The 19,090-nt window shown below is 54.2% G+C and overlaps 1 protein-coding gene across 1 annotated transcript; it reads right to left on the bottom strand.

The window, feature by feature from the left end:
• Positions 1 to 17,438: 17,438 nt before the first annotated feature.
• On the bottom strand, positions 17,439 to 18,810 carry LOC123185889 (ethylene-responsive transcription factor ERF105). Its single transcript, XM_044597703.1, has one exon. The coding sequence runs from the start codon at positions 18,682 to 18,684 to the stop codon at positions 17,647 to 17,649; it is 1,038 nt and encodes a 345-aa protein (XP_044453638.1). The 5' UTR covers positions 18,685 to 18,810; the 3' UTR covers positions 17,439 to 17,646.
• Between the last annotated feature and the right edge of the window lie 280 nt (positions 18,811 to 19,090).

Here is a 19,090-nt window from a genome sequence, read left to right on the forward strand (position 1 = left end):
TGACTGAGACCTTTACATAATAAAAGTTGATGTACGTAACACGTTGCCATCCGGCGAGGATTCAGATCGAAGCATGCACTGCATGGAGCGCAACGTACGTAAATAGCCAGGCGAAATAAAACAGAGTCCGAACTGGAGAACAGACGATTCAAACAATTGCAATTATTCTGCAGAGCACAGGAAAGATCAAAACCCTACCCGTGGAAACCTAGCAATAGCATCGCGGCTGTTTACAGCCAATATTCTCCCGTCCGTCTATGACACTGGGAAACTTGCTAGCCGCGTGGAAGTCATTACCAACTTCTACTATTCGTCCCTACCTTAGCCAACCCTGGCTAGAAAATTCAGCATGCCAAAAATGGAAGTAAACTGTAGAAACACGGCCACTGGCCCAAACCTTTTGACAGAAACCGGCCGTGCAGGCCTGACTGACTCGCTAATTAACCTGGAGGCCGGGGTCACTGATCCAACACTACATAGACACGTCAATTAATTCTACAGTAGCCCGTCCAATCACCTCGCCAAATTAGACGTTGGCCAATGACTCGCAGACGGCCCGACATTCTGGAATCTAGAGCTTTGCCGCTCACTTGCCACTGGCCAGTCTAGAACTACTGTTTCCTACGTAGATCTTTCTTGTTGATCCCGGGGAAGAAAGGAAACATATGATCCAATGGAAGGAAACAGAAAGGAAGGGACAAGCGCATATCATGGTAGACGAGCCTGGCTCAGGAAAATTCAGCTCTACGTATATCTAGTTACAGTAGCTAGCTGTGGATTTCCAGCACCACATCAAGGATAGATAGCTTTGACGGTGTAGAAATTCAGAGACAACATGCATACATCAGCTTTGCTACTCACTCAGTGACCAGTCTAGAACTACTGTTTCTCATCTTTTGATCCCGCGGAGCAAATGCGACAAGAAACAGGAAAGTTCAGCTCCACAGCGCTAGCCCGACGGTGTAGTAACGGGTCCAGTAAGGATGGCAAATTTACCCATGGGTACAGGTACCCGCGGATACCGTACCCGCATGGACAGGGTATGGGCACAATTTTATGCCCACGGATAGTATCCATACCCTACCAGTTAAGTTATGGGTAGGGCACAGGTATAGCCTTTTATCCATGGATATGCCCATACCCTATCCGCTTTATACTGACATGTGAATCTTACCCGTGATTCACAATCACAAGTGTACCTATGTTAAAGTTGTGTCGTGAGCTTATGAACCTATATTAAAGTTGTTAACAATTGTCAATTTGAATTGAGATAATTTTCATGTACTCAGCTATCTGTTATTGAGTTGAGATCAATGTTTTTTGGGGTCAAATGCGCTATAGATGAATGTAAAATTGTGAAATACTTGTGTACTATTTGATCTATCCGTTGGGTACCCAATTGGTATGGGTACCCGTTGGATATGGGTAAGGGTAAAGTATCATACCCATGGGTACGGGTATGGGTAGAATTTTGTACCCATTGACTACACGGGTATGGGTATGGTATTGCTCTACCCGCCCCATACCCTACCCATTTCCATCCTTAGGGTCCAGCGTCGGTTGTGGACCAGGACTCCTGGAGTACTCTGCTGTCGGGGAAAACGACACCTATGGGATCACAAGAATCCCTACTACGGTTAGCGGGGCGCGGGGTTGAGAGAAGAGCGGATCAAACAGATAGCACGCGGTTCGTTTATCCAGGTTCGGGCTGCGAGGATGCGTAAAACCCTACTCCTGCTTTGGTGGATGTATATTTGTGTTCTTGAGCTAGCTATGGGGCGTGAGGAGCTCCAAAAAGGCGAATCCCTCTCCTGGTCGCCTCGGGCCTCCTTTTATAGGGAAAAGGGGTTGCCACAGTGGCACACAGGAGGTGGAAAGGGTACAGTGATGCAAGGTTATCCTTCGCATTACATGACAAGGCGCATTTAATGCGTCTGCTTGGGTGTCCTCTCGTTTATCGGGGACGGGGGCGAAGTCCATTCCGTCCGTCGCCGCTCCTCCTCGTGTCGACACGCGCCCTGGCCAGCGATGCTCGTGGTGCCATGTAGGCAGGCAGGCAGCTGAGGTGGCGCGGTGGTGGGATCTTCACGAAGATCTGCATGCCGCCACGCAGGTGCCTGCCTAGTTGGTTGGGCCGGCAGCTGCATGCGAACGACAGAGAAGACTTGGTCGGCGTGGGCCTGATGGTGGCCCTGTAGATGTCCTCGGCAAGGGCCTTGCCGGGGCCCCGGCAAGGGTCTTGTCGCGGCGCCTGCTGTCGTCCCTGGCAAGGCGCTTGCCGGGGGTCTCGTGGTCTCCCTTGGCTGGGATCTTGCCAAGGGTCGTCGTCTTCTAGTGCTCATCTGATCTTGAATGTTTCTTCACAAAGATTTGCATGTCACCACATAGGTGTCTCCTGAGCCCTTGCCCCAACACAGTGGCCATGGTGGGGGCCGTGGACTCAAGGGTGACTCGCTCCGTAGGCGTGGGGCGAGCTGCCGCGACAAGGGTCTTGTCGGGGCTGCTAAAGCTGACCCCGGCAAGGATCTTGCCGGGGGATCCCGCTTCGTCCCTTTGCTCTTCGTGATCTTGGCCTTGGCGTTGTTCCAGTTACCTTGGGCTTCGGTCCTACCCTGGCTCACCTCCCTTGCCTTGCTTGGTGTGGTCGCGGGCGCGGCTCTGACTGCCCATGCACAGTTATAGGGGTACAAAAAGTGTACCCCTCTTTTTGTACACCGATAGGAGCCCCCGGGCCTGGGCCACACATAAGCACAACGCGTTGTTGGGCTAGGCCCAGAACGGTGCGCGGGCAGGTGGGGCGGTTTTTACCGTGGTAAGATATTTTGCGCGCGGCGCTGCGCGAAGGGGTGTGCGTGACGTGGGTGGCATGCGTGGGGCGGTTCCCGCAGGCATGCGTCACATCGTAGTAAAGAGGCGGCTTCGCGCCTTCCCCGTAAAAGGAGGGAGGTGTGGAGGCACGACTCATTTACTGAATGGAGCTGAGGCGCGGTCTTCATGGCGTCCACTCCCCCCGATCATGGGGTGGGGAGAGGTCGCCTCACTTGTCCCCTCGGTTCTGTGCATCGGCCACGCGTCTCCCATGCGCTTGGGGTGGCAAACGGTGGAGGCGGGGAACAGGGCCGTCGCTGGTTGGGGCAGCGGGTCGGTCCTGGTTCCCTGCGCCTCCCGTGTCTTGATTGGCCGAGCGGGGCGGCTGAGCCCCAACCCCGTTCCCTTATAAAGAGCAGGGAGGGGGATGGCACCCCGCATTCTTCCATCTTCTTTCTTCCTTTGCTTCCGCTTCTTCCTTCCCCTTGTAGTGGAGAAAGGGAATCCCGGTCCTTCGACGGTGGCGGCAAGGGTTGCTGCTCGACAACGCGTCCCTCCTCCTCCCGCACCCGCGGTGGTAGAGCCAGCCACGAGGGGAAGGGGGAGGGGGTGAGGCCGTGGGCGAGGTCGGGGCAGAGGCCGTAGTGCTCAGGGAAGAGGAGGACGTGGCGGCGCGCCGGCCTCGCCCCCGCCCGCGGCTCCTCCTCCGATGGAGGGCCACGTTGGGGACAACCCCTGCGAATTCTTTGTCAGGCTGCGCCGGCCGCCACGCCGTCGCCTTCGCCTCCCAACTCCATTTGCGCGGGCGATGGAGATGGATCCGCCACAGTCGTTGTGGCTGCACATGAGGGGCTGCGGGATCAGCGGTACGCGGGTCCCCGTCGACTTCCCTGCTCCTCATGTGATGTATCTCCGTCGGGGATGGAAGACGTTTGCTCGTATCCACAGCTTGACGGACGGGCTCACTCTCCATTTTAAGCTGATGGAGGGTGGCCTCCTCTCCGTCAAGGTCTTCGGGCACTTCGGGACTCTCGCAAGGTGCTGCGTGGAGAGCTCTTCTGATGACGAAGATTCCTCCTCGAGCGAGAGTGATGAGGAGGACAGCGACAGTGACGACGAGGGTGGTAGGCGGTAGGATGACGGGTCCGACTAGGCGTCGGGCGCCGCTCTGAGTGGCACCAGCGACCCCATCATCCGTGTTGCTGGCTCCTTGAACTTCTCGGGGCCGTCTCCTCGGCGGCTGGCGTCGGGAGGCTGCGGAAGAGGAAGAGGGCGGGCGGCAAGGCTGTCAAGTCGGAGTACGCGGGCACCGGCGTCTTCGACGCGTGCTGACGTCCTGCTGCCTCGTCTTCGAGCTCTGCTTCCGGCGTCGCCACACCACCTAGCCTTTGGACGGCCACCAAGATGTCCTCTTGGTGTCTTCTGTCACTCGTAGCTCGCCCAAGTGCCCCTTCTGCCCTTTTCGCCTCCTTGACCTGCCTTCTGAGGAGAGGGACAAGAAAGGGATTACGGGCACCTTATCTTTTTTTTAGTTTGTAAGCCTTCGGGCCTTTGTTGAATTTAAAACTTGTAATCCCCTTGTTCATGTTTTTCATTCCCTACGGACTGTACCTGGGCGGGATGTTTTTTTAATGAAAAAGGGATGTTTGCCGGGTCATTTGTTTGTGGGTGGAACCCACGACAAGGAATAAATCCTTGATATCTCTAAGATAAATATTTTCTCGCCTGGCAACAGGCCTTGCCGTCCCCCCACTTCGCTCGACCTTTCTCACGCCTTTGGCGGAGGCAGGGATGAGGTGGGTTTAGGCTCCTTGTTCCATCCTTTTGCTGCTGCGACTACGACCAAACTCGGTCCCAGGAATGAGCCCTAGGGCCTAGAGTTAGGGGAGCATGGTAGCCTAAGGATAAAATGAGGTTTCACATACCTCAGTCCATAATGGAATGCATGATAAGGGATGAAAAACTTATCTGAATCCGCAGCCCCCGGCGACCTTGGTTTGCTGTGGGTGAATCTTTACTCTTGCAGACCCCGGCAATACTGGCTTACTGGGGTCCAGATGCTGGTCTGCCCCTTTTTCTTCCCAAGTGGCTCGGCAAGGATATCTTAGTGTCCTGCGAACCAAAGAAGACAAAAGAAGGACAAAGAGACGCACACTCGACCTCTAAGCTAGGGGTTAGTCGCTGCTAAGCACTATCAACCCTAACCAAGGACGAGACTTGACCTAGCATGCATGCTATAACTTAGGGCGTCAACGCTTCATTTATTTATGCTCAGGGTCTGCGCCTGGCTTTGTACAAAGGGTTACATGCCTTGCCGGCAAGGCTTGTACAAAAGGTGGCTTCCCGAGGGGCCCAGCAAGCCGCACCTTATGGGTAAAACTTGCAAAGATGCTCAATGTTCCAGGAATTGCTCACTGGAACGGCATCTTTGGTCTCCAGGCGGACTGCGCCAGGCCTGGTGACTCGTATTACCCTATAATGACCTTCCCACTTCGGCGTCAACTTGTTGGTATTCTTGGCCGATCAAACGCGCCGAAGAACAAGGTCGCCTTCCTCAAAGCTTCGGGCATGAACCTTGCGGCTATGGTAGCGGCGCAAGGCTTGCTGGTAGCGCGCTGCTCTCACAGCCGCCCGAAGACGATCTTCCTCAAGGAGCGTTGCGTCCTCTTGCCGCAATTGCTCTTGCTCAAGCTCGTCATAAGCGAGCACTCGAGGTGACCCGTATATGAGTTCCGTGGGGAGAACTGCTTCTGCCCTGTATACCAGGGCAAAGGGTGTCTGGCCAATGGCTCGATTTGGTGTCGTTCTGATTGACCAAAGAACCGTCGGCAACTCGTCAATCCAGCGCCTTCCACTCTTGTGCAGCCTGTCAAAGGTCTTCATCCTCAGGCCTCGCAGCACTTCAGTATTTGCCCTCTCAGCTTGCCCATTGCTTCGTGGGTGAGCAACGGAAGCGAAACAGACTTTGCTGCCGAGGTCTTGGATATATTGCATGAAGGTGCGGCTTGTGAACTGCGTGCCGTTGTCGGTGATGACCCTGTTGGGTACACCAAAACGGCACACTAGTCCCTTGAAGAACTTGACGGCTGACTGGGCTGTAACTTTCCTCACTGCCTCGACCTCCGGCCACTTTGTGAACTTGTCGATTGCGACGTACAAGTACTCAAAGCCCCCGACAGCGCGGGGGAAAGGGCCCAGTATGTCGAGCCCCCAGATCGAGAAGGGCCAGGAGAGAGAAATGGTTTGAAGGGCTTGAGCTGGCTGATGAAACTTCTTTGAATGGAACTGACATGCTTCACACCTGGTGACTAGTGTCGTTGCATCCTGGAGGGCAGTGGGCCAGAAGAAGCCTTGCCGAAATGCTTTGACGGCAAGGGCCCTCGACCCTATGTGGGATCCACATATGCCTCCATGTATTTCTGCCAACAGCCCCAGTCCTTCCTCTCGAGGGATACACTTCAATTTCACGCCATTCGGCCTCTTTCTGTACAGGACGTCATCGACGAACTGATGCATAGCAGACCGACGAGCTACTTTTTCCGCTTCTTCCTGTTCCTCAGGAAGTTCTCCTGTTTGGAGGAACCAGACGGTAGGCTGCGCCCATGCCGGAGCCTGAGGCTCGACGGCGAGGACCAAAGACATTTCTTCCATCATAAGGGCGGTCGTCTCTACGGCAAGAGCTTGATGCTCTGCCAGAGCTGATCGCCCTACGACGGGCTCAGCGTCTCCGGCAACACCTTTGTCGGCGGCTCTGGGGAGCTCGGCGGGAAAGTACTTGCCGGACCCTGATTTCCTTCTCTTGCTCTGCTCTGCTGATGGATCAACGGATGGCTGAGTTAGCTGAAGCACAAAGGTACCTGGTTCCACAGGCAGCTTGAGGGCAGCGCGCTTTGACAGGTAATCAGCGATGTCGTTCTCCGCTCGGGGAACGTGTTCTGCTTGTACACCGTCAAAGCGCTCTTCTAGCTTTCTCACTTCATCTACGTAGGCCTTCATCAACGGGCTCTGGTAATCTTTGTTGACTTGCTTGACGACAAGTTGCGAGTCGCCCCTGACGATGAGTTTCTTGATTCCGAGGTCTGCCACGATCCTAAGACCAGCAAGCAGTCCTTCATACTCGGCAGTATTGTTTGTTGACATCTCCCTGGGAAAGTGCATTTGGACCACGTACTTGAGGTGCTCTCCAGTGGGCGCGATAAGCAGTACGCCAGCCCCGGCGCCCTGCAAGGAGAAAGCTCCATCAAAGTACATGATCCAGTTGCAACTTGCCTCCTTGCCGGGGAGGGCAGTCTCCTGTGCTTCTTCATTAGGCGTCCCGGTCCACTCTGCAACGAACTCCGCCAGGACTCGGCTTTGGATCGTCGAGGTACTCTCAAACTTGAGGCCAAAGCTGGACAGCACCAGTGCCCACTCTACAATCCTTCCAGTTGCGTCTGGATTGTGCAATATCCGTTGTAGAGGGAGGCGAGTGACGACAGTGATTTCGTGCGACTGGAAGTAGTGACGCGGCTTCCTCGAGGCCATAAGAAGGCCGAAGAGCAGTTTCTGCACACCGGAGTACCTTAATCTAGCCCCCTGCAGGAGGGAGCTAACAAAGTAGACTGGGTGTTGCATCATTTTCCTCCTTGGCAGCACTCCAACTGGGTGCGTCGTCTCTGCACCAATGGCATCAGGCTCTGTTGCTGCTATCACCTCATCATCGACTTCTCTCTGCGCCACTAGTGCGGCGCTGACCACCTGGTTCGTTGCCGCTAAGTACAGCAGCAACGGTTCCTGTGGTTTAGGCGCAACTAGTACTGGCGTAGAGGAGAGGTACCTCTTCAAATCTTGCAATGCTGCTTCGGCTTCCGGTGTCCACTCCATCGGGTCCGCCTTTTTCAAAATCTTGAAAAAGGGGAGGGCGCGCTCGGCGGACTTAGAGATGAACCTACTCATGGCGGCAACGCAACCAGCAAGCCAACGCACATCCTTGACCTGCTTGGACGCCTCAATCTGTTCTATAGCCTTGATCTTGTCCGAATTGGCCTCTATCCCACGTTGCGACACAAAGAACCCGAGAAGCTTGCCGGACGGGACGCCAAAGACGCACTTCTCAGGGTTCAACTTGAGATTGATCTTGCGTAGGTTTGCAAATGTCTCTTGTAAATCCGGTATGAGGGTTGTCCTGTTCTTAGTTTTGACCACTATATCATCCATATAAGCTTCCATATTTCTATGGAGCTGGGGTTCAAAACCAATCTGGACCGCCCTTGCAAACGTTGAGCCAGCACTCTTCAACCCGAAAGGCATCCTGTTGGGTAACGTAGTAATTTCAAAAAATTTCCTACACACACGCAAGATCATGGTGATGCATAGCAACGAGAGGGGACAGTGTGATCTACGTACCCTTGTAGACCGACAGCGGAAGCGTTAGCACAATGTGGTTGATGTAGTCGTACGTCTTCACGGCCCGATCGATCAAGCACCGAAACTATGGCACCTCTGAGTTTTAGCACATGTTCAGCTCGATGACGATCCCCGGACTCCGATCCAGCAAAGTGTCGGGGAAGAGTTCCGTCAGCACGACGGCGTGGTGACGATCTTGATTTTCTACCGTCGGAGGGCTTCGCCTAAGCACCGCTACAATATTATCGAGGATTATAGTGGAAGGGGGCACCGCACACGGCTAAGAATATGATCACGTGGATCGACTTGTGTCTAGAGGTGCCCCCTTGCCCCTGTATATAAAGGAGCAAGGGAGGAGGAGGTCGGCCCTAGGAGGGGGCGCGCCAAGTGTGGAGTCCTACTAGGACTCCCTAGTCCTAGTAGGATTCCACCTCCCATATGGAATAGGAAAAGAGGAAGGGAAAAGGAGAAGGAAGGAAGGGGGCGCCCCCCTTCCCTATCCAATTCGGACCAGACCAAGGGGAGGGGTGCGGCCACCCTTGAGGCCCTTTTTCTTCTTTCCCGTATGGCCCAATAAGGCCCAATATGTATTCTCGTAACTCTCCGGTACTCCAAAAAATACCCGAATCACTCGGAACCTTTCCGATGTCCGAATATAGTCGTCCAATATATCGATCTTTACGTCTCGACCATTTCGAGACTCCTCGTCATGTCCCCGATCTCATCCGGGACTCCGAACTCCTTATGTACATCAAAACTCATAAACTCATAATATAACTGTCATTGAAACCTTAAGCGTGCGGACCCTACGGGTTCGAGAATAATGTAGACATGACCGAGACACGTCTCCAGTCAATAACCAATAGCGGAACCTGGATGCTCATATTGGCTCCCACATATTCTACGAAGATCTTTATCGGTCAGACCGCATAACAACATACGTTGTTCCCTTTGTCATCGGTATGTTACTTGCCCGAGATTCGATCGTCGGTATCTTAATACCTAGTTCAATCTCGTTACCGGCAAGTCTATTTACTCGTTCCGTAATACATCATCTCACAACTAACTCATTAGTTGCAATGCTTGCAAGGCTTATCTGATGTGCATTACCGAGAGGGCCCAGAGATACCTCTCCGACAATCGGAGTGACAAATCCTAATCTCGAAATACGCCAACCCAACATGTACCTTTGGAGACACCTGTAGAGCTGCTTTATAATCACCCAGTTACGTTATGACGTTTGGTAGCACACAAAGTGTTCCTCCGGCAAACGGGAGTTGCATAATCTCATAGTCATAGGAACATGTATAAGTCATGAAGAAAGCAATAGCAACATACTAAACGATCGGGTACTAAGCTAATGGAATGGGTCATGTCAATCACATCATTCTCCTAATGATGTGATCCCGTTAATCAAATAACAACTCTTTGGTTTATGGTTAGGAAACATAACCATCTTCGATTAACGAGCTAGTCAAGTAGAGGCATAATAGTGACACTTTGTTTGTCTATGTATTCACACAAGTATTATGTTTCCGGTTAATACAATTCTAGCATGAATAATAAACATTTATCATGATATAAGGAAATAAATAATAACTTTATTATTGCCTCTAGGGCATATTTCCTTCACATCCGTATGAAACAATACGTACCACATGGGGTGATGAACGTTGTCTTCTCTTCGTCTTCTCTCGTCATGAAGATCTGGTGGTAGCCGGAGTAGGCGTTGAGGAATGACAACAGGTCACATCCAGCCGTGGAGTCAACAATCTGGTCGATGCGCGACAATGGGAAAGAGTCCTTGGGACAAGCCTTATTGATATCTGTGTAATCAATACACAGCCTTCACTTCCCATTTGCCTTGCGCACTACCACTGGATTGGCCAACCACGTTGGATGGAGCACTCCTCTTACCAAACCCACTGCTTCCAGTTTTCGGGTCTCCTCTGTAATGAACTCTTGCCGTTCTAAAGCTTGCTTTCTGACCTTCTGCTTGACGGGCCGCGCATGAGGACAGACAGCAAGGTGGTGCTCAATCACCTCCCTGGGAACGCCGGGGATGTCGGATGCTTGCCATGCAAATACATCGACATTCGCCCGCAGGAAGGTGATGAGCATGTCTTCCTATTTGTCGTCAAGGGCGGAGCTTATGGTGAAAGCTCCTCCCGTGTCGTCCTCCTTGATGGATACCTTCTTGATCTTTGGCGGCGTGGCCCGGGGTTTCTTGTTCCTGCCGGTGGAGCTCTCTGGCACGTCCTCGACGGGAGCACTACACTCCGAGGAGGTGCTCTTGCCGGAGTGGGTGCCCGAGGTCTCACCGGTCTTCTTCTTCTTCCCTCCCGGGGCTCCAGTGGCAAGAGCAACTGCCATAGCGGCGGCGGCTGCTGCAACTGCTTCTTGGTAGAGTTGGTCAGCGCAAATCAGCGCATCTTTCTTGTCGGAGGGGACGGTGATGATCGTCACAGGCCCTGGCATCTTCAGGGTGTTGTAGGCGTAGTGTGACGCCACCATGAACTTGGTCAGCGCTGGGCGGCCAAGGATCCCGTTGTAAGGCAAGGGGATCTTGGCAACATCGAACATGATCCTTTCCGTTCTGTAGTTCAGATCACTCGCAAAGGTCACAGGCAGCGTGACCTTCCCCTTTGGTTGACTCCTTCCCGGGTTGATCCCCTGAAACGTGCCCGTTTCCTTGAGGTCTCCGTCGGGAATCTGCAGCTTCTTGATCATGACAGGCGAGATTAAGTTCAGACCGGCCCTGCCATCGACTAGCATCTTCGTCACCTTGAGGTTGTGTATTGTCGGTGAAACCAACAATGGCAAGCACCTGACCGTAGTAGTGCGATCAAGGTGATCCTCAGTGTCAAAAATGATAGGTGTGCTGGACCACTTCAGCGGCTTTTGGGCATCAAACGACGGCTCTGCTGCTATAATCTCACGCGCCCACTGTTTAAGCTGGCGGAAGGAGGTATGCAGCGAGGCGCCGCCATCGACGCACATGGCCTCTGTAGCTTTCTGAAACTCTTGGTCGCCGGACTCGTCGTCCTCTTTGTGATCATCATCTTCTGGCTTCTTGTCGGGGCCCCAGGCGGGCCTTTCTTGCTGTTTATCCTTACCACGACGGCCCGCCTGGCCATCACGCTTCTTGCCGGACCCCTCAGCACCGTCCTGGCCCTTCTCCTTGTCCCGCCTCTCATATTCAGCCTTTTGCTTCTCAGCAAGCAGCTCAACCTGTCGGCCGTTCTGGAGGTCATGGCCTTTGGTGCGATGGATCTTGCAGTATTGCTTGTCGGAGTTCACTGACTTCTCGGCAGCCGTCAAGGCCCGGCAGGCGACACATCCGGCAATTTCCTTGCCGGGATCATCTGCCTTGGTTTTCATGGCGGTGCCGGCATCATCAGATTCCTCGACGGCAAGCACAGCTTTACCCTTGCGCTTCCTGTTGCGGCGCCGGCCTTTCTTCGCCGAGGCGGCAGTATCCTCGTCTGAAGAGTTGGTTTCCACACCGGCATCTTCGCCGGGGTACTTCCTTCCCTCTTCATCCCGGGCACATCTGTCGGCAAGAACGTAGAGTTCCGCCACATCCTTCACCTTGTTCATTGCCAGCTCTTCGCGCATCTTGCGGTTTGCGCACGTTCTGATGGAGCGCGCTGATGACGGCGGCAGGATGAACATCAGGGATATTGTACTGTACCCGGCTGAATCTATGTATATACTTGCGCAGACTCTCGCCTCCCTTCTGGGGGATGACATGCAGGTCGCTTGCTTGGCCATGGGCTTGATGACCTCCAGTAAAGGCGCCAACAAACTCATGGCACAAATCCGACCAAGAAGAAATAGAGTCTACCGGCAAGTGCATCAACCATGACATGGCGTTGGGTTTAAGAGCCAACGGAAAGTAATTGGCAAGCACCTTATCGTCGCGGGCTCCGGCAGCTTGCATCACGATGGTGTAGATGCTGAGGAACTCCGACGGGCGGGTCTTGCCGTTGTACTTCTCGCCAACGTCAGGTTTGAAGGTGCGGTGAGTGGGCCACTAGAACTGCCGCAGCTCACGGGTAAAAGCCGGCAGCCTACCTCGTAAGGTAGACCTCCAGGGCTCTCCAGTGTTGGGGGGTTCATTGCAGGCCCTGCTCGCCTGTCTGACTGGTGGCGTGCTCCGCGCCGGCGCTCGATGGTGGTTCGAGTGTCTTCATGGGCTCGCTCCCGAAGAACTTGACGCTGGTCATAGTGGGTCCGTGGGTCGGACGACGCTATGGAGACGTCGTCGCCCGTAACGTCACGACGAGTCGACATCCGCGGTACCGGGCGAGGAGGAGGCGAATGCACCGTGGCCGCAGCGCCGTCGGTCCTCCCGCCGCTGGTGCGTGGGACTCCATCGGAGCATCGACCCGGGGGCCTCGCTGCACTCAGTTCGTCCTTGTTGGCGACGGCAACAAGGCTTCGGATGGTAGCTCTCCATTCGTCGAGTTTCCCCGTAGCGGGAGGAAAGTCAAGGAGTAACTGCGCGCGCGCCAGGGCCTCTGCTGGCGTCAGCGGCAGTGAAACTTGCACGAACCGCGACGCGCTTCGACTTCTAACCATGTCAGAAGGAGCTCTATCACGGTCCCGCGGTCGCACGCTGTTTTCGCCAGTGCTTTCGTGGGCGGGCAGGTCTTCTGCGTCCCGGGAGCGGCGCTCGGGGCTCTTCCCTCTGCGGTTAGCGGGGCGCGGGGTTGAGAGAAGAGCGGATCAAACAGATAGCACGCGGTTCGTTTATCCAGGTTCGGGCCGCGAGGATGCGTAAAACCCTACTCCTGCTTTGGTGGATGTATATTTGTGTTCTTGGGCTAGCTATGGGGCGTGAGGAGCTCCAAAAAGCCGAATCCCTCTCCTAGTCGCCTCGGGCCTCCTTTTATAGGGAAAAGGGGTTGCCACAGTGGCACACAGGAGGTGGAAAGGGTACAGTGATGCGAGGTTATCCTTCGCATTACATGACAAGGTGCACTTAATGCGTCTGCTTAGGTGTCCTCTTACTTTATCGGGGACGGGGGCGAAGTCCGTTCCGTCCGTCACCGCTCCTCCTCGTGTCGACATGCGCCCTGGCCAGCGATGCCCGTGGTGCCATGTAGGCAGGCAGGCAGCTGAGGTGGCGCAGTGGTGGGATCTTCATGAAGATCTGCATGCCGCCACGCAGGTGCCAGCCCAGTTGGTTGGGTCGGCGGCTGCATGCGAACGGCGGTGAAGACTTGGTCGGAGTGGGCCTGATGGTGGCCCTGTAGATGTCCTCGGCAAGGGCCTTGCCGGGGCCCCGACAAGGGTCTTGTCGCGGCGCCTGCTGTCGTCCCCGGCAAGGCGCTTGCCAGGGGTCTCGTGGTCTCCCTTGGCTGGGATCTTGCCAAGGGTCGTCGTCTTCTAGTGCTCATCTGATCTTGAATGTTTCTTCACAAAGATCTGCATGCCACCACAGAGGTGTCTCCCGAGCCCTTGCCCCAACACAGTGGGCCATGGTGGGGGCCGTGGACTCAAGGGTGACTCGCTCCGTAGGCGTGGGGCGAGCTGCCGCGGCAAGGGTCTTGCCGGGGCTGCTAAAGCTGACCCCGGCAAGGATCTTGCCGGGGGATCCCGCTTCGTCCCTTTGCTCTTCGTGGTCTTGGACTTGGCGTTGTTCCAGTTACCTTGGGCTTCGGTCCTACCCTGGCTCACCTCCCTTGCCCTGCTTGGTGTGGTCGCGGGCACGGCTCTGACTGCCCGTGCACAGTTATAGGGGTACAAAAAGTGTACCCCTCTTTTTGTACACCGACATCTGCTGATGTAGGCGGTGCATAGAGCTGCAAGCTGAAGCGCCACGTTAATCTTCTGTTTACATTCTTCCCAACGGTTTCATAGCAAGGACAACGAGTTCAGGATGCCGCGGATCGGAAGCCAATCAGGGAAACTATAAGAGCTATATGTTGAATCGCGTAGTTGCCTTCTTGACTTGGCCTTATCCTCTCCTTCCACCGGCTTAACACCGGTGGTTTGTTCGCCCTAAACACGCCTCAAACGCTCGGGCGGGCTGTCCGATCACTGACCGGTCACGAAAAATCGACCCAACCGAGCACCTCACGGGCCTCAAACGTCCGGACTGACCGGCACCCCTCATAACCAACCCAAATATGAGGCGAATATGGAGCGGTTCGGGCGCGTCCGCCACGTCGACTTGGCCCAGCCTGCCCCACAAATGTCGCTGTCCGGAAAATCCCAGACCGCAGTCAATCCAAACTCCACTTCACTCCCTTTTCCGTCCACCCCATTTCCGAACGCCTCCAAACGCATCCGATGACCGGCGACCGAAGCAGCCTCCGGTGGGGACTCCGGCTCCAACGACGACTGGTCTAGCCTGCTGCGCGGCGGACCCCGACGGTGTGGAGGAGGTCGCTCTCTGCATCGCATTGAGGCGTTCGGTCGTCGACCCTGGTGGATCCGGCAACGGCGGATCCACTTCGTCAGTGCCCGGCGCCCGTCGACACAGTGCCGGTAACGTTGCCGGCCCTTTCCGCTCCGAGTCGATGTCCGCGCGCGAGCGTGCCGGTCGATCCTGAGGTAGCGCTCCTCGCTTCTGTCATCCGCCGCTCACTCACGACGGCGGAGACGGATGCGCGGCGCCTCCGCCGCAAGAATGCAAAGGCGCTCCTACTCGCCATCGAGTCGTCGGAGCGCGAGGCAATAAAGGAGGCGGCGGCGAAGGCGGAGGCAGCCAGCCATGCAAAGGAGCAGGACCGCTTGCTCCGCAGGCTGTCGGGCATGAGGTGCCGCTCCGACTCGGACATGATGGACGGCTCGACCTCCAACTCCGACGAGGACGCGCCTCCGCACGCCGACGCCTACACGGAGGAGGGGCACAGCCACACCGATGGCCGGAAGGGGAAGGGGCCGGCAAGGAAATGGTAATTTCCTCCGCCCTTCCTCGTTCTGTTTATATTTTATCTACATTTCATAAGTTTGTAGTATGAATTTGCACTGTCCGTTGTTGAACTCCGACGAATCATGTTTCTTTTGTCCGGCTAATCCGATGAACTACGCTTTGATCATGTGTTTTACGTAGCGTTGCATGAATTGCATGGTTTTAAACTTTTGGATATGAGGGACGCGAGTGTGGAAGACGAAATATAAGGTGTGCCCGATAAGTGTCTGCAGACGCGTGCGCAGGCGTTTGAGGGGTGTGATTTTCCCGATGCGGCTGTAAATGCTCTAATTGTCTGAGAACTCAGAAATCGAAAAGGGCATCTCCTACTGTCTTGAAAACATATACTTATCTTGAAAAAAAAAGGAAAAAAAAAAGAGAAATGAGGTACGCACAATCTAATGTGCTCTGACATGTTATGCGTACATATAAGTATAATGCTTTTTTTTTCTAATCTACGAAACGACTTGTACCTTTCAATAGGATGTCTTTCTACGAACATTGCACACATTTCCATACAGTTTCATCATCATCACTACTCCACGTTTGTTATCTTTGAGTTTCTTTTTTCTAACGTACAGATACCGCATAGTTTGTTTACTTTCAGTTACTTTTTTTTAAGAACCTAATCAACTGGACAGGATTTCTACGGTTCATTAAGAAGAAAAGAAAAAAGATGTCTCTCTGCAGACTAAGGCGCGATGAAGTGTTGGAGTATAAATGCATTTAAGAAAGGTATGTGCTTTTCTTAAGACAGAGGTGGGCAATGTGGACCATATTGCGGGTTAAGTCCAAATAATTAGCCTTGATATTTATATATCAGTAAAAAACATTTATAAAAATCCTATGATCTCATGAATAGACCTTTATCGTCTTAATTCCTTGCCCGATCAGCTTAATCCATCGTCTCACCGATCAGTTACATTCCGGCCGGCCCCAGCCCAAGAAATCAACAAAATCGGTCTTCACAGAGGACTTCTTCGTCCACGTACAAGCCAACAAAACCTACGTCTCCCCGCCCCATTCGGTTATTGACTCGTGAGACATTGCCGGCCGGCCGGCTTGCTTTAACCAGTCCACAGTCATCAACCTGACCCGATAGAGCCTAGATTAATCGCTTTCGAATCAGATCAAGGTAATCATCCACGCTTATTATTCTACTCCCTGAGCTCCGAGAGACCGCCACGTACGCACGTTGACTTTTTTTTGAACATCAGTACAGACCCAAGCGCTCATATACACGCGCATACACTCACCCCTATGAACGCACACATGCACACCCTACCCCTATGAGCACCTCCGAGAGACTGAGCCGGCATATCATCTTGAAATTTACGAAGTCACCGTAAGCGTCTCGTCGTCGACGGGAACGTCTCCTCCCACTAAATGCGCATCGCCGGAAATCCGAGCACCAGGACTTGAACCCTGGTGGGCTGGGGATACCACAGTCCATCTAACCATCCAACCACAGGTTGGTTCGCCGCATTGTTCTCATCGCTCGAAACTGAGATTACGTACGTACGTACGTGGAGCTAAGTACCCTGCGAATCTAAGATTACGTATGTGTGAGATTACAAAAATAAGGATCAAATCAAAGGGTGCATGCATGTTGGGTATACCGTTGAAAGTTCCTGCATGCATGCGCATTGCTTGGGAGGGGAGGGAGATCATATAACAGAATCAGTTACAATAGTACTGCTGGTTTTGACCAGGAAAAGCAGTGAATTGAACGTGGATAAGGTCGAACGCATAACAAAAAAGATGCTCATTAAATGCAGTCTAGGGCATGGGGTCAATGCTCAAGCAATCTAGAATCACACACATCAAGTGTAAGCTACGAAAACTCGGCTTGAAGCCCTATCTGGACGACTTCTCTGCGTGTTCTTTTGTCCTTTGCTTACTGGTGATTGTGTCCCTTGCTATGAATTACAGTATTCGCCGCCCATGTTAGTGATTCAGTAATTAGCAAACATCAGAGTAGAAACATAGTAGCATTTACGTGGAAACACCACGAGAGTGCAAGGCACGAAAAGGCGGCGGTTTTGGCATCGATATTACCGATAGCATTTCCAAACAAAATTCTGTTTGCCATTTCCCACTATTTTACTTTTTTTTAGAACTTACTATTTTTTCCTTGTATATAACCATATGCACCAAACAAAATTATATAAGATCACACCGTATTTTCTGCAAATTAATTTGACCGGTCTCCCTTAAGATCATTGTAGTATCACATACAGTATAAATGTACCATGCAAAAGAAAAAAAACATACAGTATAAATGTAACTTCAATCCATTTACAGCAAATATCACATCCTTAATTAAAATTTGCTTATTCTTTACAAGCATCGATCCATCCGATCTTCATGTCTCTTAGCAAACGCACACATTACACCTATCATTAAGTCCCAAAGAAGTGTACGCGTCCCAGCATGCAGAGAGTTGCATGCGGCTGTCAACTAAACTAACAAAGCCTGTTTATTGGTTGAACCCAGCTCATTCACAGTAAATAACCGTCTCCTCTTAATTAACTAACGGTGAGCTGCGGGAACCCCAGCGCCGGGTGCGGCGACAGGGGCGAGAGCAGCGGCATGCCACCCAGCAGCGCCTCCCAGTACTGCTCCCAGCCCGAGCTCGACGGCGTCGGAGGAAGCCCTCCCTCCGGCGTCGTGGCCGCCGACGTCACCGTCGAGGAGGCCGTCTCCCGCGACATGGACGAGGGCGTGTCCCACGACACCTGGGCCGACGACGGCGACGGCGCCTCGTTCTTGGGGGCCTTGTTTATGACCACTCCGGTCACCTCGACGTCGCGGTCGTCCTCGTGTGATCGCTTGCGTTTGTTCGTCGCGCCGGCGGTCTGGGACGCGGGTACGGGAGGCGGAGGCGCCCACAGCTCGGCGCCGCGGGTGCCGACCTCGTTTGGGAAGTTGAGAATGGCCTTGGCGCCGCGCATCCGGAAGGCGGCGCGGTCGTAGGCGCGCGCGGCCTCCACGGAGGTGTCGTAGGTGCCGAGCCACACGCGGGAGCCCCGGCGCTTGGGGTCGCGGATCTCCGCCGCGTACTTGCCCCAGGGGCGCTGCCGCACGCCGCGGTACTTGCGGAAGTCCTCCACCGGTGCTGGCGCCGGCGGTGCCGCGGCGGCAGCAGTCCCCGCCCACGCGAACGAGCCCTTGGCCGGCACGGAGATGCTCAGCGTGGACGACGGCGCCGTCACAGGAGACGGCTCGCCGCCGAACTGTATCATCACCGGCTCCGGCGCCCTGAACACAGTCTCAGGGACGTCGGCAGCCGGGCAGGAGTTCAGGTACTGGTGTGCCAGGTCCATGTAAGCTTGCATCTGCTGATTCTCCTGCTGCTGCTGCTGCTGCTGCGGGAAGAACATGGGCTGCTGCGTGTACGCTTGTGGTTCTGCCGCGGAAGGTGGCAGCACCGGGAAGGTGACGTCGTCGCAAAAGGGGCCCGCCTGATCATGGTTCGCCGTCGCCTGGACACCACCGTCGCCGCCGAGGAGGTGCTCGCGGATGAGGTCGAGAGCGAAGTCGTCGACTTCTCCGGCGAACTCCATGCCGGCACAGAGGGATGGCACGGCGTCACGGTGGAGAACTACTCGATGGTGGTGGCAGATATCTGCGAGCTTGTTTGTGAGTTCTGCTGCGGTGCTGTTCGATTTGTGGGGGTGTACGTACTTATAGGCCAGCTGAGGAAGGAGACGGGAAGGCCTATGTTCTCGGGCATTTCATTTCATTTGACCAACAGGATTACGCCCGCGGGACCCACTTTTAGGGCATCGGGGTCGTGCTCGATCTCGTCACTTTCCGCGGAGTGGAATGCCTTCATGTCGCGCCGCTGGACCGTGAGGCAGTACTAGCCAGGGATCGTGCACCCAGATGAGCTGAGATATCCTGTTCAAATTTGCTGCGCTGAGAATTTTCCTGAGTCGTGTCAATGAAGAACAGGGGCGCGCGTACGTC

This window comes from Triticum aestivum, chromosome 2A (assembly GCF_018294505.1).
Source record: "Triticum aestivum cultivar Chinese Spring chromosome 2A, IWGSC CS RefSeq v2.1, whole genome shotgun sequence".
NCBI classification, from domain to species: Eukaryota; Viridiplantae; Streptophyta; class Magnoliopsida; order Poales; family Poaceae; genus Triticum; species Triticum aestivum.